The sequence below is a fragment of the Urocampus carinirostris genome, chromosome 7 (genome assembly GCF_059441175.1).
Source record: "Urocampus carinirostris isolate Australia breed hairy pipefish chromosome 7, RoL_Ucar_1.0, whole genome shotgun sequence".
Classification (NCBI taxonomy): domain Eukaryota; kingdom Metazoa; phylum Chordata; class Actinopteri; order Syngnathiformes; family Syngnathidae; genus Urocampus; species Urocampus carinirostris.
In genome coordinates, this window is record NC_142355.1 from 18,027,126 (window position 1) to 18,050,649 (window position 23,524).

A 23,524-nucleotide genomic window follows, 5' to 3' on the forward strand; every position below is an offset into this window, starting at 1 on the left:
GTGGCATAGTGTGGTGCTTGCAAACTTTGAATCACGTTCATTGGCTTGAGGCATTATTAAAACTTGCCTCTGATTAGTCGGCGCTTTTAAAACTCGAACAATAACAATTGTGGTTGGCCAAAACTCCATCATTCACTACAAAACTTTGTAAAAAAGGTTACGGTTTCACAACGGCACTACATTCAAACTTCTGACTTCGACTTCGGCCTGCCGACCCCCTACAGCCCCCCCACCAACCCGCCACCCCCCCAGATCTTTCCACCGCCCCCAGGGTACCGCCCACTTCGGGAAACACTGATCTGAAGTGTGGCTACATGCACAGTTATATTGTGATTTCTTCTATACGGCAGATTTTAGTATATTTTAGTCAACACACACAATGATATACAAGGAAATTTCTTTACTACAAATGTACAGAAGAAAATTGAATGAGACACCTTATGTCAATACAAATGGATTAAATATGAATATTGAGTGATAAAGTGGAAGATGGGCACATAGGAAACAGCTTACGTTAGGGAACTTCTTTATGGCAATAGGTCGTGATTTAAACCAGATCAATATTGCACGGGTCACCTCAATTCATAACCTGATCAACTACCCACTCAAGAGGTCTCAGAACGCTTCTGGTCAGGCAGTAGGGAGCTGGTCCAGAGGAGGTGGGTCAGGGAAACCTATGAAAAAAAAATTGTGATAGCATTATACTTAAAATAGACTATCGGGGGAATTTGATCAGAATACTCACCCAGCCACCAAAGGGGAAACGGGATTCAGTCATTAGTAACAGTTGATTGATTCGATCATTGGATTCAATTTTGAAGGAAAATGTTCTGACATTATTCCTCATTTTGACGGAATAACCCACAAGACCTAAACCATTATTCAATTGTGAGACAAAAGGAAGAGGAGGCGATGTCGAAAGTTGCAAAGTTCTTTACAACATGCACATTAACCTTAAAAAATACATAATCTTTATCATTTGAACTGAAGAACTTTAATGTAGAGACATCTTTGTAATGATATCAGCAATTCTATAATGATGTCAATATGAGATGAGGACGCTTGAGAGGTGATGTCACATAGTAGAAAGCTCCGTGTGGGTATTTCAACTTTCGGAGTGGGCGTAAAAAAATAAAATGTAAAAAAGACAACCGAAATGTAAACAGAGCAGAGATGACACAAAATTCAAATCAGCATCTTTGAACGTGGTAAGCACCCTTGAGTAACAAAAAGACCTTGCTATATCTTGTGTAATACCCACTTGGTTGTTTATATCCATTTTAGCTTCTACTGCATCTGAAGATGTCAATAACAGCTGCGCTTATTGATTCAAGCCGAGGGACTGCTACAGGTATGCAATATTCATGCCTTGTGCCTTTGGAGAAGGATTTTCCCTCTCTTGATAAGAAAAAAACCTTATGGCCATGACATGCAAATGTGTACCTGTCCAACTTTTTCAGTGCTCCTGTGTAATCAATGAGTCAGATAAAAATAAGTGAGCTCTCTCCTTCATGTGCACCACAGGCGCACAATCCATGTGCTTTAATCAAAATGGTAGAAGTTTCAGTTCTTTTCATTGGGTGATGTGAAATATTTGAGTAGGGACCCATGTCACAACTGAGAGGACTTGCAGGACAAAAGAAAGAGAAATCTGTGAGATGTGTTCCAATTGGATAGCGGTGCATGTCTCAAAGACTGATAGGAGTGAGAAGCATGGGGGTAGGTCACTGCCCTGTATACGAAGGTTTATACCAGGGGTGTCCAAACTTTTTGGAGGGCAGAAAACAGGGAAGATGTATTGGGCTCTTGTTTTTTACTTAAAGCCGGGGTGTGAAACTCATTTTCACCAAGGGCCACTCCACCGTAAGGGCTATTCTCAAAGGAATTTCCAGATGTTATTAGAGAATGGGTCTCCAAAGTCATTTTATAATCATCTTATTCATCTTATTGCTGTATGCTTATGTTCAATTATTATTTGAATGTGTTTTTAGGGAGCAGAAAGACGTGTTTTATAGCTACTTAGGTTTCACTTGGATGCTTTGGGGAGGCCGGGAACAAATACATTGTTTTTCAGTTATTCCATACCAGGAAAATTTGCTCTAGGTGCAATTGTTTGTAGGAGCACAGTCCTCCAAAAAGTAATCCCATATGTAGAGGTATCACTGTTTTAAAAAAATATCCAATTTTACATTTAAGATCTGTTATTTCTCAAGTTGGCATTGGCATGAAAATACTGGTGTGAAGTGGCGCGAGCTGTCACTCTGGGGGTATCGTAGCCAACAGGCATAGTGAGAAATGTACTTTTTGGTCAAGCATTCTTTTGACCTATGTATGTTACGATGCTGAAGCATTTGAAGCTTCGGTGTGCCCCAGAAAAATTTAGTTTGAGACTCCTTGTGTGGACACTACCTTTTCTTTCAACTATGTGAAAATATTCTATTATATTATTTCCCGTGGGCCACTTCTGGATACCACTGATATTGACTGTTGTGTAATAAATGAAAGAAAAACTGAGATCCGATTGGAAGAGTAAAAAGTGTTGTTTGCAGATGAAAATGAGAAGAAGCAAGCCCCCGTCCACCAAGAGAGGCGAGATCAAGAACCTTTTCGACAATTACGCTTCAGGGCAGGCCACGCTACCCGCCAGCTCTTTGCTCAGGTTTCTTCACAAGGAGCAACAGGAGCTCTCTGCCGATGAGGGAACGGCAGAGCGTTTGATCCAAAGATATGAGATCGAGAAGGCAGGTGAGTGAAGAGAACCTTAGGGTTAATTGAGCCGACACTGGGTGGAAACCTACCTTTCGTCACAAAAATAAAGCTTCTGGTAGGTATGATGAGATTCCATGTCCTGTCAGTAATCATTATTTATATACGCTTTATTTGTTCCAGGATCATGCTCGTATCTGGAGTAAAGAGCAAATTTTCCTCGATATGAATTAATTGAAAAGTAATTAATCCGTTCCGGCCTACCAAGTTAACCCTAAATAGATATAAAACACATCTTCCTGGTTACTAAAACACATTCAATTAGTTATTGGACACAAAAATACAGTACCACGATTAATTTGATATGAACATAATGAGGCCAATCAGTAACAAAAAGTAGCTCTCAGCTTCAAAAAGGTCAGTGTTTAATGTGACCAAGGAAGAATATAGCTTGATAAAGCTGCATCAAATAAAGATATTTTGTTGAAAATAAATGCTGTGTCAAAGTCTAAACTTGGAAAATATGAAATCAATGAGTATAGGTGACTGCTTTCGAAAAATTATGGAATGAAGTGTTTCATTTCTGTATGCTGTCAAAGTTGGAATGAGATTGTCTCATCTCATCTCATCTCATTAGCCGTACCGCTTTTCCTCATTAGGGTCGCGGGGGGGCTGGAGCCCATCCCAGCCATCTCCGGGCAGGGGACACCCTGAACTGGTTGCCAGCCAATCGCAGGGCACACGGGGACAGACAACTCATTCGCTCATTCACACCTAGGGACAATTTGGACCGGCCAATTCACCTGAAATGCATGTTTTTGGAATGTGGGAGGAAACCGGAGTGCCCGGAGGAGACCCACGCAAGCACGGGGAGAACATACAAACTCCGCACAGAAAGTCTGGAGCTGGATTTGAACCCCGACAGGTTCCCATGACATGAACTGTGCTGCACAAGCGCTAACCACTGCGCCGCCGTGCTGCCCGGAATGAGATTGTATGGATGTTTATTTCAGTTTCTGATCATTTCTGGTGGGTAAAGGTTCTCGGCTGTCCCCAACAAAACTACTGAAAATATAAAGTAGTTTCTTGATTTAGAAATTTTTGTCGTACTTGAAAAGTTCCAAGCTAAAAAAGAAGAGAATAGAATAGAATTGTCCGAATTGTCTTTGATAGCAATGTAATTAACATTGTTTGCAACAAAATTAGACATGGCACTCTAGGATAAACATGTAATAAAGAATTAAAAAAGGAAAATACAATAAAGATATTTTCCTAATGAATGGGCAAATATATTTTAAAGGTAGTGCTTGGAGACTGGCCTAAGTTGTAAGTGCAATTTTCTTTTGTATTAATAGTAATAGTGAAAATAGTGAATACATTTAACAGCAACAAAATACCCAAATGAAAATATGAATACTCATTTTCTTATACATTACCCATTTTTAATACAATGTCTTCCAGACCAAGCAGAGAGCAGCCAATGATTTTCTGGGCTGTGTTGATTATTGTCTGTAGGCTATTTTTGGGCCACTGCCGTGCTTCCTGCATAACATACTAATCCAAATGGTCCTTTGGTTTTCTGTCAACCATGTTCTAATTAGTTTAGCACTAATTCTTCTTTCTCATTTGTTTTGCTCGAATTTGTAAAAAAAAAATCGGACAGAGTAACATCATCTGGGACAGCAAAAGTTGACGCTCTTGCTCTTGTAGCCATAGAAAGTCAGTGCATGACGTTTGAAGGGTTTCTCCGCTACATGGAGTCCAGAGACTGCTGCGTTTTGGATCAGAACCACAAGCGTGTGTACCAAGACATGAACCAACCACTTAGCAGCTACTTCATCTCTTCATCTCACAACACTTACTTGACAGGCGACCAACTGATTGGGAAAAGCCACCTGGACGCCTACGTTTGGTAAGCCCATTTCAATTCCAACTTCTTTACATCTGCTATAAAACACGTCATCTGTTTTCTACAATACTTTTGGGAAAAATGGAAAAGAGATGAGAAAACAATATAGTTTGCCCAAAAATGGCAAATTAGATCAATGAGCGGAAAGTGTATTACATATACAATATTTTTTTCGAATACGCTCAGTAGATTAATGAATTCCTATCCATTAATCTGTCAGTTGTCTAAGGATCGTTGACTGATATTTCAAGACCTACTCAATAGTACTTTGTATGATTATGTATGCATACCAGTTCCATCAAATGAAAGAATACAATGCTTCTTTTTACAAGTTGAAACAAATGTTCTTTTTCTATTTTACGATGATATCTGTTGGGGAATGCACATTATTGTTATGCTGTCTTTTTGTGGCTCCATTCCCTTGCAATGAAAAAAAAAAAAAACGTCTGATGAGTCCACCGGTGCCAGTGATAACTCTAAGAGCTAAAACTCCTGCTTTATACCAGTCAAACTCAGCCTATTAATCCACTTATTGGTGATTGCAAGTCCACTTATTAAGCGATGATACACCTTATAAACGGAAAGAGATAGCTATAAACTCACAGCAAAACGGACTATTTAGAATTCAGCGACATTATTAGCACTCTATAAAGACGTTTTTGTCTGCTACAAGTGACTGAACTGATTTGGATTAGAGCCGAAATACGCCAGACGAGTAATTAAAAAAATAAATAAATAAATAATATATATATATATATATATATATATATATATATATATATATATATATATATATATATATATATATATATATATATATATATATATATATATATATATATATATATATATATATATATATATATATATATATATATATATATATATATATATATATATATATAGACCGGACCCTGTACCGGTCTGTCGTGGTGAAGAGGGAGCTGAGCCGAAAGGCAAAGCTCTCGATCTACCAGTCCATCTACGTTCCTACCCTCACCTATGGTCATGAACTTTGGGTCATGACCGAAAGAACTCGATCCCGGATACAAGCGGCCGAAATGAGTTTCCTCCGCAGGGTGGCTGGGTTCTCCCTTAGAGATAGGGTGAGAAGCTCAGTCATCCGGGAGGGACTCGGAGTAGAGCCACTGCTCCTCCGCGTTGAGAGGAGCCAGTTGAGGTGGCTCGGGCATCTAATAAGGATGCCTCCTGGACGCCTCCCTCGGGAGGTGTTCCGGGCATGTCCCACCGGCAGGAGGCCCCGGGGGCGGCCCAGGACACGTTGGAGAGACTATGTCTCTCGGCTGGCTTGGGAACGCCTCGGGGTCCCGTCGAATGAGCTGGAGGAAGTGGCTGGGGATAGGGACGTCTGGGCTTCCCTTTTAACGCTGCTGCCTCCGCGACCCGACCTCGGATAAGCGGAAGACAATGGATGGATGGATGGATGGATATATATATATATATATATATATATATATATATATATATATATATATATATATTTCCCATACAAAAATTGCAAATGCGGCGTACAAAATTTAAAATGATCAAAAAACGTATACTATGTGGAAAATGTATAAGTTCACAGGTAAGTGATTTTCAATGCATAGCGCTCTGAGAAAAGGCTGCCGCTGTCTGGAGATCGACTGCTGGGATGGACCGGGTATGGAGCCCATCGTCTACCATGGCTACACCCTCACCACTAAAATTCTTTTCAAGGACGTCATCACGACCGTGGACCAGCATGCCTTCGAGGTAATGCGCGATGTGTCCGAGTATAAGACAATTCTTGCTGTTTCAGCCAATTAAATAGCATGTGCTGACTGTTTCCGGCAGGTATCGGTTTACCCGGTCATCTTGTCTCTGGAGAATCATTGCTGCAAGGAGCAGCAGGAAGTCATGGCCATTTACCTTACCTCCATACTTGGGGACAAACTGCTTGATAAGCGCTTGGAATATGCAACCACGGCAGACCTCCCCAGCCCAAACGTAAGACTGTGTTCAAAATATAATTGCATTTGTCTAAAACGCTTTACTTAGGATGGTATATGCATTCCAAACATTTTTAGACATAAATAGTATATTTTTAAGTCAAGTCAAGTTTATTTGTACAGCCCTTAATTACAAGGAGTCTCAAAGGGCTGTACAGGCCAAAGACTGTTGCAAACTACAGACTATTATTACACCATCTGATCCAAAACCTACATGACAGCAAGGAAAAACTCAAAAGAGTTCAGCTAAGTTAAAAAAACTTGGTCTATTAAATATTAGATTGGTTGCTCCTTAAGTTTTACTCGTTAATGATCTTTTTTATGATCACAAACTTCACATCATTGGTCTGTGTGAATCTTGTTTGAGTCCAAATGAGTTCTTACAGCTAAATGAGGCTTCTCTTCCTGATTGAGATCTCATTGTAACATGCTCTTTGAAGAAGGGTGGCGGTGTTGCACTTATTTCTGAAAATATATTCAAATTTACTGCCTGTGCCTTCTTTGTCTACCTTCAAAGTCATAATTTAAAAACATTTTAAACCATTATATTATTGAAAATGATAACTGTAGGTGAATTGGCCGGTCCAAATTGTCCCTAGGTGTGATTGAGCGAATGAGTTATCCGTCCCTGTGTGCCCTGCGATTGGCTGGCAACCAGTTCAGGGTGTCCCCTGCTCACTGCCCGGAGATGGCTGGGATGGGCTCCAGCCCCCCCCCCGCGACCCTAATGAAGATAAGCGGTACGGCTAATGAGGTGAGGGGATGAGATAACTGTAGGTCAGCTCTAAGTACAATCTTCAAACCTCTATTTGCCTACAATATGCACAATTAAAATAAATTTTTTTAAGGGGGAAATAAATCGTCACAGTACTGATGAGTAAAAGCAAAACATCAATGTTCGCAAAGTTATTTAGTTGACGTTCACCTAATCTGCCAATGCTTCTTCTTCTCATCCCCTTTATCAACATCCATGTCTTCGTCTTCTTTACTGGGCGGACTTTGGTCGTCAGCCTCTTCCTTCTCTCCTTCAGCGTTGTGCTCGTCATCTGGGCTGCCCTTATCTTAGTATTCCAAGTTTTTATCCACATCCTTTGGTCAAATCATTGCATCAGCCCATCGCAGAATAGAAAACCGAAACATAATTCTTAATTCTCACATCGAGCTGAAACAAATTAGTTGACGTTGTCTACAAAAAAACTATAAAATAAATAGTCGACAATGACTATTGTCGCCAGAGACATTTTTCTAACAGCATGAGGCATCTAACATTATCATAATCTTTTCTGAACGCAACTCATGCGTCTCTATTAAATGAAGGCGCAACATGCAATTACGAGGACCTAAACTTCTAATGTCTGGGAGCATTTTATCCTTGGAACGGCAAATAAAATGACTAATACCAAGGTTTGCAGAACATAACTTGCGTATCATGGCAGTACCTAAGTGATGCACGAACATTTAAAGATAAAGAACACCTGAAAGTCGAATGAAACAGTCACATCTGGAAAATTCAAGTTCCATTCAAGCCAATACAGTGTTGATGACATGCATTGTAGATTTTGGTGTGTGTATTTTTCAATAAAAGAGCGCTGTATCCTTATGCCAGAATATGCTTGTAAAACTTAATTGAAATTAAATAAATCCAGTCCGAAGAATACAGATCATTTGTTAAAAACGACAAACTAATTTTAAAACTATTAAGAATCCTTTAGTACTTTTGTTACCACTGAGTGTATTTCACAAAATGCACAACATATTTTGTGATTATCAGATTATTTGACTTATCGTTTCAATAATTGGTGACAAATTGACTATTAAATAATTGTTTGTTGGAGCCCTAATCTCTGCATCAGGAGTTGGATGTAGGGTTTTTTCCCTCATTTTGTTTACTTATCTAAAATGTACGGCAAGAAAGTTTTTCATCGAGTAAGAGCTTGACTCATGGCCTGCTTAGCGTGTTCTGGAAATGTTTTCATCTTCACATGAAGGACAAAAAATAATCTCTGATATCTTTATTATTGAGTTTAAAGAAGACCAACTAGTCTTGCTGCAGGCATAAAAGATAAGGACTTCGAACAGTAAGTCACATAGAATCTCCATGGTGCTTTGATATAAAAACATTTATGGTAATCCAACTCTAACTGTAGGCCATCCTGTTCGGATTAAGTGCCATTAAAACAATAAACCAATAAATTAAATCTGAATCTTAATCCAAATCAGATTGTAGCTGGGAGTGTCTGGCCCTAAATGCAATTAACGCTTATCTCAGACATCTCATCTCACCTTTTAGTCATCACTGCGACAATTGTAGTACCGTATTTTCCGCACTATAAGGCGCACATAAAATCTGATTTTTTTTGAAAAGCTGACTATGTGCCTTATAACCCGGTGCGCCTTATATATGGATCAATATTGAATTACAAGGTCTCGCAACTTACGGTAAGCAGCCACCGACTCCATTTTTCGCGTAGAAGAAGTGCGCTGTGCATACTGGGAAATATTAAACAACGATTCTCTTTTATTTGTGGGTTTGTAATTGCGACCCTGAAATGGCTCCTATCAAGAGACACGCTTACAACGCAGAGTTTAAACTCAAGGCGATCAGTCACGCAGTAGAACACGGGAATAAAGCAGGAGCGAGAGAGTTCAACATTAATGAATCGAACACGAGAGTGGCTCGAGCCGGCAGAATTAAGAGGCCCCCTAGGAACTCGCTAACTGAACAATGGTTCCATGGGTGAATTATGTAAAACCCACTACAACGTTTTACATTTTACAGTTATTATGTTATTGCTTTACTGTTATTGTTTTGCACTTGTTGTTTTTGCACATTACGAGTGTCACTAAATTGCGATTGCACTAACGTTTAATTTACCATAACAGTATCAGAGGTTTTTTTGCGTGTTGACTAAATGGAGGAAAAGTAAAATGTTACGCCTTGCTGTTGTTCAAAGATGTTAATGATGTTTCACGAAAATGCTTTACCTCAGAGAAAATAATAAAACAGCTGTTTATTCATTTTGAGAGTGAATGGAGTTGTGGAAAGCTTGTTTGTTATCTATTAATAAAGTTTGACTGACCTATCTGACTGTTTTGTTGACATTCCCTTTAGCGCGGCACCATCTAACGGTTGCATTACGTAACTATATGCTCTACTGTAGCCAAGTCAAGTTAAGTCACATTTATTTATGACGCCCTTAATCACAAAAATGTCTTGAAGGACTGCACAGGATTACGATTACAAAATTGCACAATTACCTGATCTTAAACCAGCATGCACTTGTAGCGCCTTATAATGGGGTGCGCCTTATGTATGGAAAAAGTTTAAAAATATATCATTCATTGAAGGTGCGCCTTATAACACGGTGCACCTTATAGTGCGGAAAATACGGTAGTTTTATTGAGGATTGAGATGACATGATTGCGTGTCATATAGTCATTCATTCATTTTCCAGACACTTATTTGGTTGAACGATACAGGTAATTTTCTTATTGATTTCATGCAAGAAAATGCATGATAGTATTGATCAATACAGATATGATACCAATATTTTTTGCTTGAAAATTTCATGATCATTGTGTAAATCATTGCAATATTTTTTATTGTTGGGATGGTGAAAGAAGTAATTTACAGATAGCAGGCCTCACATATTTGTATCTCACTGATCCTTCGGCAATAGAGCAGAAGTAGAGTTTTAATAAAGGAAGGAAGGCTTCCCTTTTCTATGAATTTAAGGTCAAAATGAAAGATTATAGTACTAATACGGAAAATGGCAAACTATCTCAACTGTATTCAATGTAGAACAATATGAAACGTAGAAAGTACGTACTGATTCATAAATGCTATAAGCATAAATCTATTTTTGCCAAGTAGGGTGCAAAACTATTCAAGCTCAATTCCATTAGAGAGAAGACATATTTTATTCGGTTGGGCTCTGTAGGATTAAAATTCTATTAAATAGGGTAGAAGTTTGTGATGATACATTTTAAGTTATAAATCAGTTTAAAACCACTTCAAAAGTATTTTGATATATTCAAACGTAGAAAAGGTCAGATTCGATGAGTAAAGTCAATTCACGGTTTAAGCAGTTTTGTGGGTAACCAGCTGATGCATACACATTGTCATGTTTATTACAAGTTTATTGAGATAGAGAGAGGAAGGGCAACGCCCGCAATCCGGTGCTTGCTAGACGCAGGAAGCAAGTCGCTCTCGCACTCGGATTGTGATCCAAACACGGAAGAAGATCTTCCGTAGCGAGCGATGGTGGTGTCAGGGATGGAAACACTGGTCGGTAGCCTGGATGGGAGAGCAAAGCGTGGTCGGGGTCGGAAACAAGTTGTAAGCCAGGACGGGAGAGTAGACATAGTTGGGATCAAAAATGGTTGGTAAAGTTTTTTTTCATGTGAATAATTTCAAACTGCAGTCTCATGGTAGAATTTTTTTAAAATAGTGATGTGTAATAACTCTTTCATCCAGACAGATATTCGTATGAGTACCTGAATTTGTCTTGTACTTGTGTTACATAAAATGAACAACATTTCCTAAAGTTCTGCATGTACGTATGCGTGTGTTTGTGTGTATGTGGGCAAATGGTCACACAGGACCTAAAGTATAAGATCCTGATCAAGAATAAAAAGCTAAAGCCTCGTACTAGGCCAGAGGGAGCTTCAGGGACAGAGGTGGAAAGTGCCGATGAGGGTGAGGAGGAGGAGGAGGAGGAGGAAGAAGATGACGAGGAGGATCAACAGAGCACATCCAAGTTCTGGTCCCCCAGAAAGAGAGACTCAAAGAAGAAAGTGAGTCAGGGCCACCTGAGCAGGTCGTAGAGCTTATGAGATGGCCACGGTGATGCTAACACAAGCTAGCATGCTGTCTCCTCGTTGCAAAGACGTGACTTTTCTCTTGTCTATGTCCACCTGATGGCGGCGACGAGCAGAAGAAAAAAGTGGTGGTGGCGGAGGCGCTGTCGGACCTGGTGGTGTACACCGTCTCGGTCAAGTTTGTCAGCTTTGCTCATTCCAAAGACAGTCAGAACTCATGCGAGAACACGTCCATGGCGGAGAAAAAGGCCCGCAAACTGGTCAGAGCTTCAGGTAGTGTCATACTGCAAAAAAGGAGAAGCGGTTTCAATCTCAGGCGTCGTTTGAAGCTAAAGTGTTTTTGTTTGGTCGTAACTCTCCAAAGAACTTTACATATATGACTGGTAAATGGCCTTGTTGTTGCTATTGAAGCCAACCAAGATTTTATTGTGCTGCCATTGCAGCTGTTGTGTTTCAGACCAATCATTTTTGAGAGGTTTCAGTTAGCAGAACCTCTCACTCCTTTAGTTACATGAAAGTGAGCAGCTGGCTTACAACCCGATGCCAACCCCTGGATTAGAGTATTTCTGAAAAATAACACTTCATTTCATAATACTGATCGGTCATATTCATCAAATTTTAGAAAAGTACATATAGTTATTGAATGAGGCTAGATTATTTTTGTTCATAACTATCTGGGAATGATCTTAGCTGCATCCACTTTTGTTCAACACTTTAGAAAATTTTAGTAAGTAAATTCTGACCCAATACTGACATCTTGTCTGTAGGATTTTTTCACAAACTTAAGACTCGTTTCATTTCGTCTCTTAATTGTGGTGCCATTTTGTCTTTAGGTAAAGACTTTGTTGTGCACAACCAGAGGTTCCTAAGCAGAATTTATCCAGCCGGATCCAGGACGTCCTCATCCAACTACAACCCGCAAGAGTTTTGGAACGTCGGCTCGCAGCTCGGTGTGTCAAGAGTATGCAATTGACCTTGAGATAACCGTATTATTTCAGTCTACGACAGTGAAATTAGTTGTTGTTTTAAGGTTTTGTGTTAGTCTTCTGGTCATCTCCAACCTTTTCCAAAACATACAAGAAAACTGTAAGATGCATTACTGGTATCGTTCAACCTCTAATACCATTCTAGCAATCGATATGTTCGACTACATGAAACATACCATATTTTGAGCACTCTTAAGGCACACCGGATTATAAAGTGCGTCATTAAAAAATAGTCTTTAGTATTCTTTTCCATATATAAGGCGCACCGAACTACAATGCGCATGTTAATAAAACTACACTAAAAGCTATGGCTGCATAAAGAATAAATAAATTCATTTAAATTCAAATTATTAATTTCACAGAACATAGATTAGCCATATGCAATCTGGTTCCATCACAAAAAAAATTCTAGCAACAGACAATTGACATGTTAACCACAAGAAGGCATTCCAAGGCCATTCTATATATTTCGGAAATGCAGAAGTTACTGTACGTACTATCATATAACAACTCAAACAAGAGTACCTAGATTTGTACAAAGCATTACGATATACAAAAATCTCCCTTCAAGTTATCACAAGAAGTTTCATGGTTATGGACAATTGTCTAAAGAGGATTGCAATGAGTGTTCGAAAGTTGGCGTCAGAACTACTGTCCAATTTTGGCACTGAACCAGAAACGGGCACTCTATATGTTTCTCAAAGGCAGAATAGTTACCACTTGCAGTATTCATTCATTTAGTTTAATTCAACTGAATTTCCAATTTCATCCACTGTATTTTGTGGTGTATAATATGCACTGTGTTTTAAGGTGCACTTCAAAATGTCTGGCCAATTCGGCTAGCTGACTCCCAAAGTTTCCCCATGATATAGCATAATAGCTATTGAAAAATGCTTTTTATCCGACTTGGACAGTGTGAACCTGAAATGAACTCATTAGCATACAGAAACACCAAAAGGTACTTCCTGCATGAAATGCTTTTTGAAATGTTCAGAGCTGAGCTGTTATCGTCGGCGGAAAACACTGAAATAAAACGTTTGGGGCAATGACTTTGTCCGACATCAAAAACGAATTGCGATAATGAGCCGCAAAAAAAGGCTTCCCTGCAGCCCAGTCTGGCCTCCTAATCAATATTTCACCTGAAGCCTTTTAAAAGAATTCACCTCAGTTCCTTTTTCATCTCATCAATTTTGTTTTTAGACGGTGGTGTTTGCCGTCACGCTTCCTGAAAGTCTGATTTCGTGCTACTTTCCCCACCCGCCTCGTCCTCATACGGCACGAAGCAAGCAACCGCCAATTCGTGCCAAAATGGATCAATCAGCGTTAAATCAGCTGAATTCTCTCAAGTGATGCAGCTGAATGCTCAGCAACGCACGCCGGATTAGGTTGTGCTAGAAAGTTTCCCGAAAAGATTACTCTGTCGTTTTCCGGCTTTCAGCAACAGCGTTTCTTCTCTAAAGCACCTTGATGTTTTTTGATGCCACGGTATTGTTGAAAGTCGCTCCACTAAATCTAATTACCGTAAATTCCGGACAACAACCAGCTACATTTTATACACTGCAGGTCGCCTCGGCCGACACGTAGCAGGTGGCTTAAAACTGGTGCAGACAAGAGGAATCTGACTGTTTGATTTAAACAAAGCATTGCAAGAGCCCGCGACGGGTGATGATCTGATGATTTCTGCCTCTGAAAGTCAAAGTGGAGAAATTCGAAGCACGGGTAAAGAGCAGGAGTAGCTGGGACTCCCTTCGGTAGCCAAATGTCGCATCATCTAAATACTAAGACGCATAAAAGGATGAATATGTCAGAACACGAACAGACATTGGACCCAAACGCGTAACGTTTTCATTCAAGCTTTATTTTAAGGAAACAGGGCAGTCAAGTGTGGGAACACAAACGCCAGCGATTCGGCGATAACTGGGCAGAAGAAGTGAGACAGAGAAGTCAGGCACGGGAAAACAGGAAGCCAGGGGCAGACGAGATTGAAACCGGACAGGACTGACGGGATCGATACCTGATACAGGATGCACGAGCAAGATACCGGACAGGACGGGACAGACGAGATCGATGCCGGATACTGAATACACGAGCAAGATACCGGACAGGATGGGACAGACGGGATCGATACCGGATCCAGGATGCATGAGCAAGATACCGGACAGGATGGGATCGATACCGGATACTGGATCCACGAGCAAGATACCGGACAGGATGGGACCAATACCGGATATTGGATACAACAGCAAGATACCGGACAGGACGGGACAGATGGGATCGATACTGGATACTGGATCCAACAGCAAGATACCGGACAGGAGGGGACAGATGGGATCGATACCGGATACTGGATACAACAGTAAGATACCGGACAGGACGGGACAGACGGGATCGATGCCGGATACTGGTTACACAAGCAAGATACCGGACAGGATGGTACACATGGGATCCATACCGGATACTGGATACAAGAGCAGGATACCGGACAGAGTCAAAATGCATGCCTTGCAAGTGCAGAGGTTCGTTGACGGACCAACCGAGACTGATTGAGAACACTGAGTTTAAATAGTAGAGGAGCCAATCGAGAAGCAGCTGGCCCCAAACGAGCGGGCACAGGTGAGGGCAATGGGCAATCGAGCAGAATGAGATTCCAACTGTCCCTATCCACCGTCAAGCCCAGAGGTCGGAAACCTTTTAGACCCATAAAGGCAAAAAAAAAGTAATATTTTTTGAGAGAGCCACATTATATATTTAAGACAACATTCAAGAAAACCGCCAAAGCCCCTCTCCAGACGAGCTAATATTTCAGCAAATTGGTTTCACTGTGAGATGTTTGATGATTTGATCAAATCTATTAAATAATAATAACGCCTGGCAATATGATTATTTTATAAATTTCTTCCTGTGTCCCCTATGAATATAAATATACCACTTAAAATACATCTCACTCCCACAGTTATTTAAGAGTGTTGAGGCTCGTTTTTACTGTCATTTTTGTTCTCAATAATGGTTGCAAAACAAGGTGCAAGCAAAGGTTTTTTGCAAAAATGTAACAAAATAATGCAAACAAGGATATTTACCTTCAGTGCAGACTGCACTGGGTGAGGAGAATTAAGAATGTGCGCATAACTCCGCCCATTCCTACCGATCACCTAATCAAATTGCTCTAGGTGCTATTGCGGGAGCTTCTGGGTGTTTTAAAATAGTATGTCTAAACGTAAATTGTCTAAACAATGAACACAAAATTGTTCAATGAGCTTCCACTCATGCCATGGTATTCGACTGATCTTAAGTTCTCCCATCCTTTTTGCTATTTATATTTCTGTCGAAAATTCCACTTCAAAATGATGAAGAGGCGACATAGTTGCTACTACTACATTAAAAAGTCATTATGAATGCCACTAAAAACACACACAATTTGTTAACTAAGGCGGGGTACAAGATAATCATAGGGCTGACAGTTATCAGACTGATAACAGCCTAATATAACAACAGTTTTCATTTAATTCATTTCATGTATTTCATTCATGTCAGGTAGTTACACTCTTTGTGTGCACATGTAAATATCACATCAATGCATAACAATACCTGAAAGGGAGTGGGACGAATAAAATATAATAAATCCCAACTCTTTCCTCATTCATAGAAAACTTAAAGTACATTTCCTGCCACTTTATTTGGCTCAATATTCCATGCAGGTGCAAAACAAATTGCTCACAGGCAACTCATGGACAACAAATAATAGTTTTGTAAAAGAAATAAAACATTCATAACACCAGCAGTCATAACGGAATTCAATACACAATATTATACCAACAATGTAAAAACAAGTTCCGAAAATGGTAGAGACAAAATACAAACAATGCTATGAGAATGCACACACATTACATTACATTACATTGCATTACACACTAAGAACCGTGCAGTGGACTTCTAGGAAAATTACACCTGATGGTTGGTTGGTTGGTTGGTTGGTTGGGTGCTTTGTTGGTTAGTTAAATCTGTTAACCACTAGGGTTTGGGGCACCATTTCCCGTGGTGTGTCTTTGGCAAGTACAGGCTGCTGCCGCCTATCTCTCTTCAAGCCAACCAATGTCTCCACCTGGTATTCAACTTGAATGGTCAATCAGCCAAATACTTTTTTAGAAAGGTTCCAAGCATTTATATATAAATATTTTTATCACACTCCTGTGGTAATATTGACTGCTCGTGACACAGTTCCCAACTAGTATCTTAATGGCGGTACAATGTCTTTGTGCAGGCCTCAGTATATGTCCAAATAACTGTCGCACTATGCTAAACCTCTTTGGCTCATCAAAACCCTCAAGACGACAGGCTTATCGATTTAACAAAAACGTTTAGCGTTCTATATTTGGACATATAGAAGAGGGTAGCACAGTATAAGGGTGATGCTTTGTATGGCAAAAGATGTGAGCAGATGTCTTTTCTCGAAAAGAGGAAGATGGGCTCTCTGTGCTCTCTCGTCATGTGCCTCTACTCCATGCTATCAAACATACAAAACCCTCCCAACTAAAAAAAGCCATAACTGCACAGTGTTTCTTTTCTGTTCTAGGCATTTCCCCGCTGATTTAAAAAAAAAAAGTATTACATTGACGTGACAGAGATCTTTTGTATGGCTACATAAGCCTGCCGTTTAAAATTTAAGAAAAACAGTTGAGTTTCTCCCTTAAATTTGCTAATGCAGCTTTTAATCAGGTGACCTCTGCTGTCCAGAATTTACAGTATTTATTTTTTGTTTAGTTTCTTGAGATAGCCTCTTGTTGTTCTTTGCAGTTGCATTGAATTTCCAGTCGCTGGGGTTGCCCATGGACCTTAACGATGGCCGTTTCCAAGACAACGGGGGCTGCGGCTACGTCCTTAAACCGAGCGTTCTTACGTCCAGAGAGAGGAGCTTTGATCCGTGCATCAGTCAACGTGGCGTCCCACCCAAGCACCTACTGCTGAAGGTATTGGCCCCAATGATACCATACCACCAGTGACCGCTTGCTTGTGGGCGAGTTGTGGTTACCGTATCACCTCTATGTGGTCGCACACATCCATGAAAAGGAGAAACAAGCAGACTACAAAAGGACTACAGTGGAACCTCGGTTCTCGACCATAATCCGTTCCAGAACCCTGTTCGAGAACTGATTTGTTCAATCACCGAAATCATTTTTCCCATTAAAAATAATGTAAATCGTTTTAATCCGTTCCAACACCCTGAATGTTTACCATGAATGTTTAACGTAAACATGAAGCTAACCCAGGCTAATCGTACGTTCGCGTTATCGTAATCTTCCGTACGAAAGATTACGCTAACATGAACGTGTAAAGATAAAAAAATCAGGTCGTTTGCAAGTCATTTAGCACCACAAGTGGCTAGCGCTTCATTGGAAAGGGGGCTCCGTTCCAACACCCTGAATTTTGGGCTCAGTTCCAACACCCTGAATGTTTACCTGAATGTTCAACCTAATCATAAAGCTAACCCAGGCTAATCATACGTTCGCGTTATCGTAATCTTCCGTACGAAAGATTACGCTAACACAAACGTGTAAAAAAAAAAAAAGATAAAGAAAAGAATTATGAATAGGATTTCTTTCCTTTGTGGTGGTTAGCATAAAGGCGCATGCTATATTCCCTAGCAAGATCGGAAACTCGCACACCTCTTTCATATTTAGCTATTATGTCTTTCTTAAAGGCAATAGTAGTACAAACAACTTTTCTTTTTTCACCTGTCCTTCTTGCACCGACCTTCTTCGGAGGCATAGTTAGGGGCTAAAACACTTCGTTCACCGATATTAAAAGCGAAAGCAAAAAGAGGCAAGTGCGCACGTGATAACAGTTGGTCACGAGGGGTGGGGGCGATCTACACCCGTACGCCGCTCAGCATCGCACTCTAGCGTACACACTCACGCATTACCGGCGTCCGAACTCCGAATTTTTGACCGAACAGCGAAGCAAGAATTTCTCGAAATTTTTGGTCGAACTCCGATTTGTTCGAACTGAGAGGCGTTCAAAAACTGAGGTTCCACTGTACTTTAGTTATTCATCAGCCTGTCCCTTAATTTTCTTGAAATGCCTTCCTTATTCTGCCCTGTAGTGCAATAGGGCACAAAATTGGTTTTAATTCAATATATACAGTGTCTGTAGCACGGCAGCACAGTGGTTAGCGCGTGTGCGGCACAGTTCTAAGGTCATGAGATTGCTTTAAAACTATTTAGAAATAGCACCTGGGTGTCTTTGCATAAGTTTAAAGACACTTTAGCTCCTTTCTATCAAAGATAGGAACAACAGAGTTCCCTAGTTCGGAGCAGTAAAGCTTAGTGTTTAGCGCATCCGCGGCACAGTTCTGAGGTCGAGGGATCAAATCCAGCTACCAACTCTTCTTTTGTGGTGTTTACATGTTCTCCCCGTGCTTGCGTGGGTATCCTCCGGGCACTCCGGTTTCCACCCTCATTGCAAAAACATGCATATCAGGTTAACTGGCCTGTCTGAATTTCCCTAGGTATGAATGTGCAAGTGAGTTGTCGGTACCGGTGTGTCCTGCTACTGGCTGGGAACCAGTTCAGGGTGTCCCCTACCCACCGGCCGAGAATAGCTGGGATGGGCTCCAGCACCCCCCTACTGAGGATAAGCGGTGCAAATAATGGCCACACACGTATATATATATATATATATATATATATATATATATATATATATATATATATATATATATATATATATATATATATATATGTATATATATATAAATATACATATATATATATATATATATATATATATATATATATATATATATATATATATATATATATATATATATATATATATATATATATATATAAATATACATATATATATATATATATATATCCCAATATATATATATATTGGGCAGCACAGCGGCGCAGTGGTTAGCGCGTGTGCGGCACAGTTCTGAGGTCAAACCTCTTGTGCGGAGTCCCACATTCCAAAAACATGCATGTCATGGTTAATTGGCCGGTCCGAATTGTCCCTAGGTGTGAATGAGCGAGCGAATTGTCTGTCCCTGTGTGCCCTGCGACTGGCTGGCAACCAGTTCGGGGTGTCCCCTACCCATCGCCCGAGGATTGCTGGGATGGGCTCCAGCACCCCCGCGACCCTACTGAGGATAAGCGGTGCAGATAATGGATGGATGGATGGATATTAATCATTTTACATTGTAGTGCATCCTTAGCTTACACTTCATTCACAAAAATCTCAAGAATAGACATCAAAAGGGTCTTATTGAACACTGATTTTTAGAGTGATACTCTTTCATAGTCATTGATACGGATTTCAAGTACCAACACAGCTACTATAAAAATATCCCACAGTCAAATAATTAAAGTATTCTACATAAATCCTAGCATATATTAATTTTAAACGACGTGAAATAATGACGTACAAAAAATCTTGAATTTCTCATGTTTATCTCCTAATTATGAAACAGTAACAAGAACGCAGTCAATGTTAATATTACCTTCCATCATCAGTACTCAAAATAAGGTATTTATACATGCTATCTGTACTCCATATTTTCCTCATAGAGGAAAAAGTAGGGTATAAGTGCTTCAATGTTTTATTTTACTGTGATGTTAAAGATACACCCAAAAATGTGTTTGTTTTTTTCTTTGTTTATATATATATATATATATATATATATATATATATATATATATATATATATATATATATATATATATATATATATATATTTGTTTTTTTTCTAAGAAACTAGAATATGTCTGTTCAGGTTTATAGTTTCACAAAAACTGCCGGACATGTTAACTTGAAAATGATAAATAGTTAACGCAAATCTAGTAATGTCAGAACCAAAACAGACAGTAGACCCGCGGGGAAAGAAACGACAGCGATCCGGTGATCGCTGGGCAGGAGGAGTAGTAAGCCCTCGAGATCGTAGGATGGTCGGAGGACGGAAACAAGCTGGAGATCAGAGCGTGGTCTGAGGAAGCATTCAAGTCAGGTAGTCGGAGATGATCGGGAAGCCAGGAGCAGAAAAGCAGGATACAGAACAGATAGGAGTCAGAGTCAAAAGGTGCTTGCCTTGCATGTGCGGAGGTTCGCTGACAGACTGACCTGGAGTGAATGAGAGTGTTGTGTTTAGCTAGGAGGGAAACCAATCAGGAAACGAGCAGCAGCTGGGGCTAAACGAGTGGGCTCAAGTGAGGGCAATGGGCAAATTGTGACAAGTATATGCAGCCAGTTATTGAATAAAAAAGGCTAGCAGACTACAAATGGCTTCTGCTTGATTCCATGCTCGCGCATAAATCTCAGTGCCATCACGTATTGATGACTTTATGTTCATTTGCATTACAACGCTCCCCCCAAAAAACCAACTTCGCCATTACTGATGCTTTCGATGTAGAGAAAAGCTCGCTTGAGACCATTTTTTGGGGTTGCTAAGCTCACTACAAAGAGGAAAATCTTTGCAGCTTCACGGATGAATTATAAATGTGCTGCATTCTGTGTTATAATGGAAGCGGAGTGGGGGGTGTAATTGAAACGGGGCGACACTTTTATTCTTACTGTCACCATCGAATGTTTGATCACTTTACACTGAGGAAACTTTGCAATGTGGATCGAGTCAATGCCCTGAAAATTATGCATAGTATTTCCTCAGAAAATTACTCCTCTCAAATGAATACCAGTGGTGGGAAATATATGACCCGCGGCCCTTTCCAGCCTGACAAGGAAACTTAATCCGGCCCACGAGACGAAGTTGAGAGAAGCGGAAAAGAAAAATGAGCCACAATCAATTCTTAAATAAGTCCGATAGATGTCGCCAAAGCTGAGCGGCACTCCAAACAATCCAATATTGATGTATTTGCTGACTACCATTTATCAACCAGAGAACATTAGAGGAAACAACCATCCCAATGCTATTTGATATAAAATCAAAGTGATGGACGCACTTTAAAAGGCGTATATTGCCTTAAAACAATTTATAAGATATTACCTGTGAGCCTTAGCATAAGTTTAAAGAAACTTTAGATCCTTTCCATAAAATATATGAACAAAAGAGTTCCCAAATTCATGTAAACATTTTCATAAAATTAAGTAACTAAGAAAAATAAAAAGGAGTAAAGCTTAGTGGTTAGCGCGTCCGCGGCATGGTTCTGAGGTCGTGGATGTAAATCCAGCTACAAACCTTTCTGTGCGGAGTTTGCATGTTCTCCCCATGCTTGCGTGAGTGTTCTCCTACATTCCAAAAACACGCATGTCAGGTTAATTGGCTGGTTCAAATTGTCCCTTGGTGCGAATGAGCGAGTGAGTTGTTTGTCTCTGTGTGCCTTGCGACTGGCTGGCAACCAGTTCAGGGTGTCCCCTGCCCACTGCCAAAGATGGTGGGGATGGGCTCCTGCACGCCCGCGACCCTACTGAGGGTAAGTGGTGCCAATAACGGATGAAAAAGTAGTGAAAGACTTTTGAATTATAAAATCAACCATTTGAATAATTGCTGACAAATATGTTGAAATTAAGTATTAAGTCAACATATAAGTCAAATCATGTTTATTTATACAGCCCTTAATCACAGAAGGCTTTATTTTGAGAATAAACCTTTTCACAACATAGAATCAAACGGACACACAGGAGAATAACCAGCAGATTTACAACATTGCTGTAACACATTTGTGTCCAGAATATTCTGTGCATAAAACTGTCAAAAGAACCGCTATCATCCCAGCCTTTATATACCTCATATGCGGCCCCATCTCAAGGTTTTTTAATTTCCTCATGTTGAGGTTTAGAGTTTTTCCTTTTCCCCGTGTATCAGAGGGTAATAGTCTGTAATCTGCAATAATCTGTAGTCTGTAAAACCCTTTGTGCCTGAATTTGTGAAATACATCGAAGACAACAGAAATTTGTTTCTGAAAGATATAAATAAATGCTAAGTCGGTTACACCAAAGAGTTGCTTCACTCGCCGTCCTTTTTTTGACATTTCCTCATAAAAATAATCTCCTTAAGCACTTTTTTTTGCGTGTATGCAAACAATGTGCATTGCATGCGTCTGCCAACAGGTAATTTGTGGCTCCAACCTGCCTGTTCCAAGAAGCGGCAAGGCCCTGGACCCTTTTGTCAAGGTGGAGATCCACGGCATCGGCTCGGACTGCAACAGAAAAAACACAAGCACGATTAAAAATAATTGTAAGTAATTCAGCACTTCACATGTTTCGCAGAGAAAAAAGTAAAAACTCAAATGACTCATCAGCACTTCATAATCCTTGATGTTTTTTGAGGACTCATGACGAACTTCAGAATCCTATTAGCAGTGGTTAGCGCGTGTGCGGCACAGTTTTGAGGTCATGAGATCGAACCTCCAGTGTGGACTTTGCATGTTCTCCCCGTGCTTGCGTGGGCACTCTGGTTTCCTCCCACATTCCAAAAACATGCATGTCAGGTTAATTGGCCGGTCCAAATTGTCCCTAGGTGTGAATGAGTGAGCGAATTGTCTGTCTTTGTGTGCCTTGCGACTTGCTGGCAACCAGTTCAGGGTGTCCCCTGCCCACTGCCCGAAGATAGCTGGGATGGGCTCCAGCTCCCCCGCGACCCTACTGAGGATAAGCGGTGCAGATAATGGATGGATGGATGCTTTTAATCAAGTGCACTTGTTGTCCGGAATTTACCTTGGATCATATCTGAATTCTAAACCTTTGCTGATTTTGATGACTATTGCAGCTTTGAATCCTTACTGGGATTCCGACATGAACTTCCGCATCAGCATTCCCGAACTGTGTCTGATCCGCTTTTGTGTCCGAGACCAGACCGGCTTCCTGTCCAGTGAATTTGTGGGCCAGTACACATTGCCTTTTCACAGCCTCAAGAAAGGTCAGATAAAACACAACAAATTTATGTTATTTAAGCCTTTTAGAAAAAATAATAATAATAACGTTTGTTCTTTGTGCCTCCAGGCTACCGCTGGGTCCCTCTTCGGTCCCGAGACGGTTGCAGCTTGGATCCGGCCTCGCTTTTCGTATATGTCTGGTACTCATAAAATATGGAGGACTGATCCTGCTATATGTAGGAACAAATGTATAGATAAATAAAAAACTACACATTGATGACTGAA

General features: G+C 40.3%; 1 protein-coding gene and 1 long non-coding RNA gene across 2 annotated transcripts; one reads left to right on the forward strand and one right to left on the reverse strand.

Annotated features, from left to right (window-relative positions):
- Positions 1-385: 385 nt before the first annotated feature.
- Positions 386-966, reverse strand: LOC148362511 (uncharacterized). Its single transcript, XR_015850818.1, has 2 exons — positions 746-966; positions 386-674 (listed from the first exon to the last, which is right to left on the reverse strand). It is a non-coding gene; the product is annotated as an uncharacterized LOC148362511 (long non-coding RNA).
- Positions 967-1,074: 108 nt separating this feature from the next.
- LOC148362512 (1-phosphatidylinositol 4,5-bisphosphate phosphodiesterase zeta-1-like) lies at positions 1,075-23,524 on the forward strand. Its single transcript, XM_088339946.1, has 13 exons — positions 1,075-1,208; positions 1,285-1,351; positions 2,550-2,745; positions 4,417-4,618; positions 6,226-6,370; positions 6,452-6,604; positions 11,209-11,403; positions 11,544-11,700; positions 12,261-12,377; positions 17,205-17,377; positions 22,476-22,602; positions 23,134-23,283; positions 23,367-23,524. The coding sequence occupies exons 3-13, from the start codon at positions 2,550-2,552 to the stop codon at positions 23,447-23,449; spliced, it is 1,698 nt and encodes a 565-aa protein (XP_088196072.1). The 5' UTR covers positions 1,075-1,208; positions 1,285-1,351; the 3' UTR covers positions 23,450-23,524.

What these genes read in the sequence shown, in the direction of transcription:
- LOC148362512 (XM_088339946.1), top strand. Translation starts at nt 2,550, where the DNA reads ATGAAAATGAGAAGAAGCAAGCCCCCGTCCACCAAGAGAGGCGAGATC. An exon ending in GAACGTCGGCTCGCAGCTCG is followed by an intron (nt 12,378 to 17,204) that starts GTGTGTCAAGAG and finishes TGTTCTTTGCAG; the next exon opens with TTGCATTGAATTTCCAGTCG. An exon ending in CCAAGCACCTACTGCTGAAG is followed by an intron (nt 17,378 to 22,475) that starts GTATTGGCCCCA and finishes GTCTGCCAACAG; the next exon opens with GTAATTTGTGGCTCCAACCT.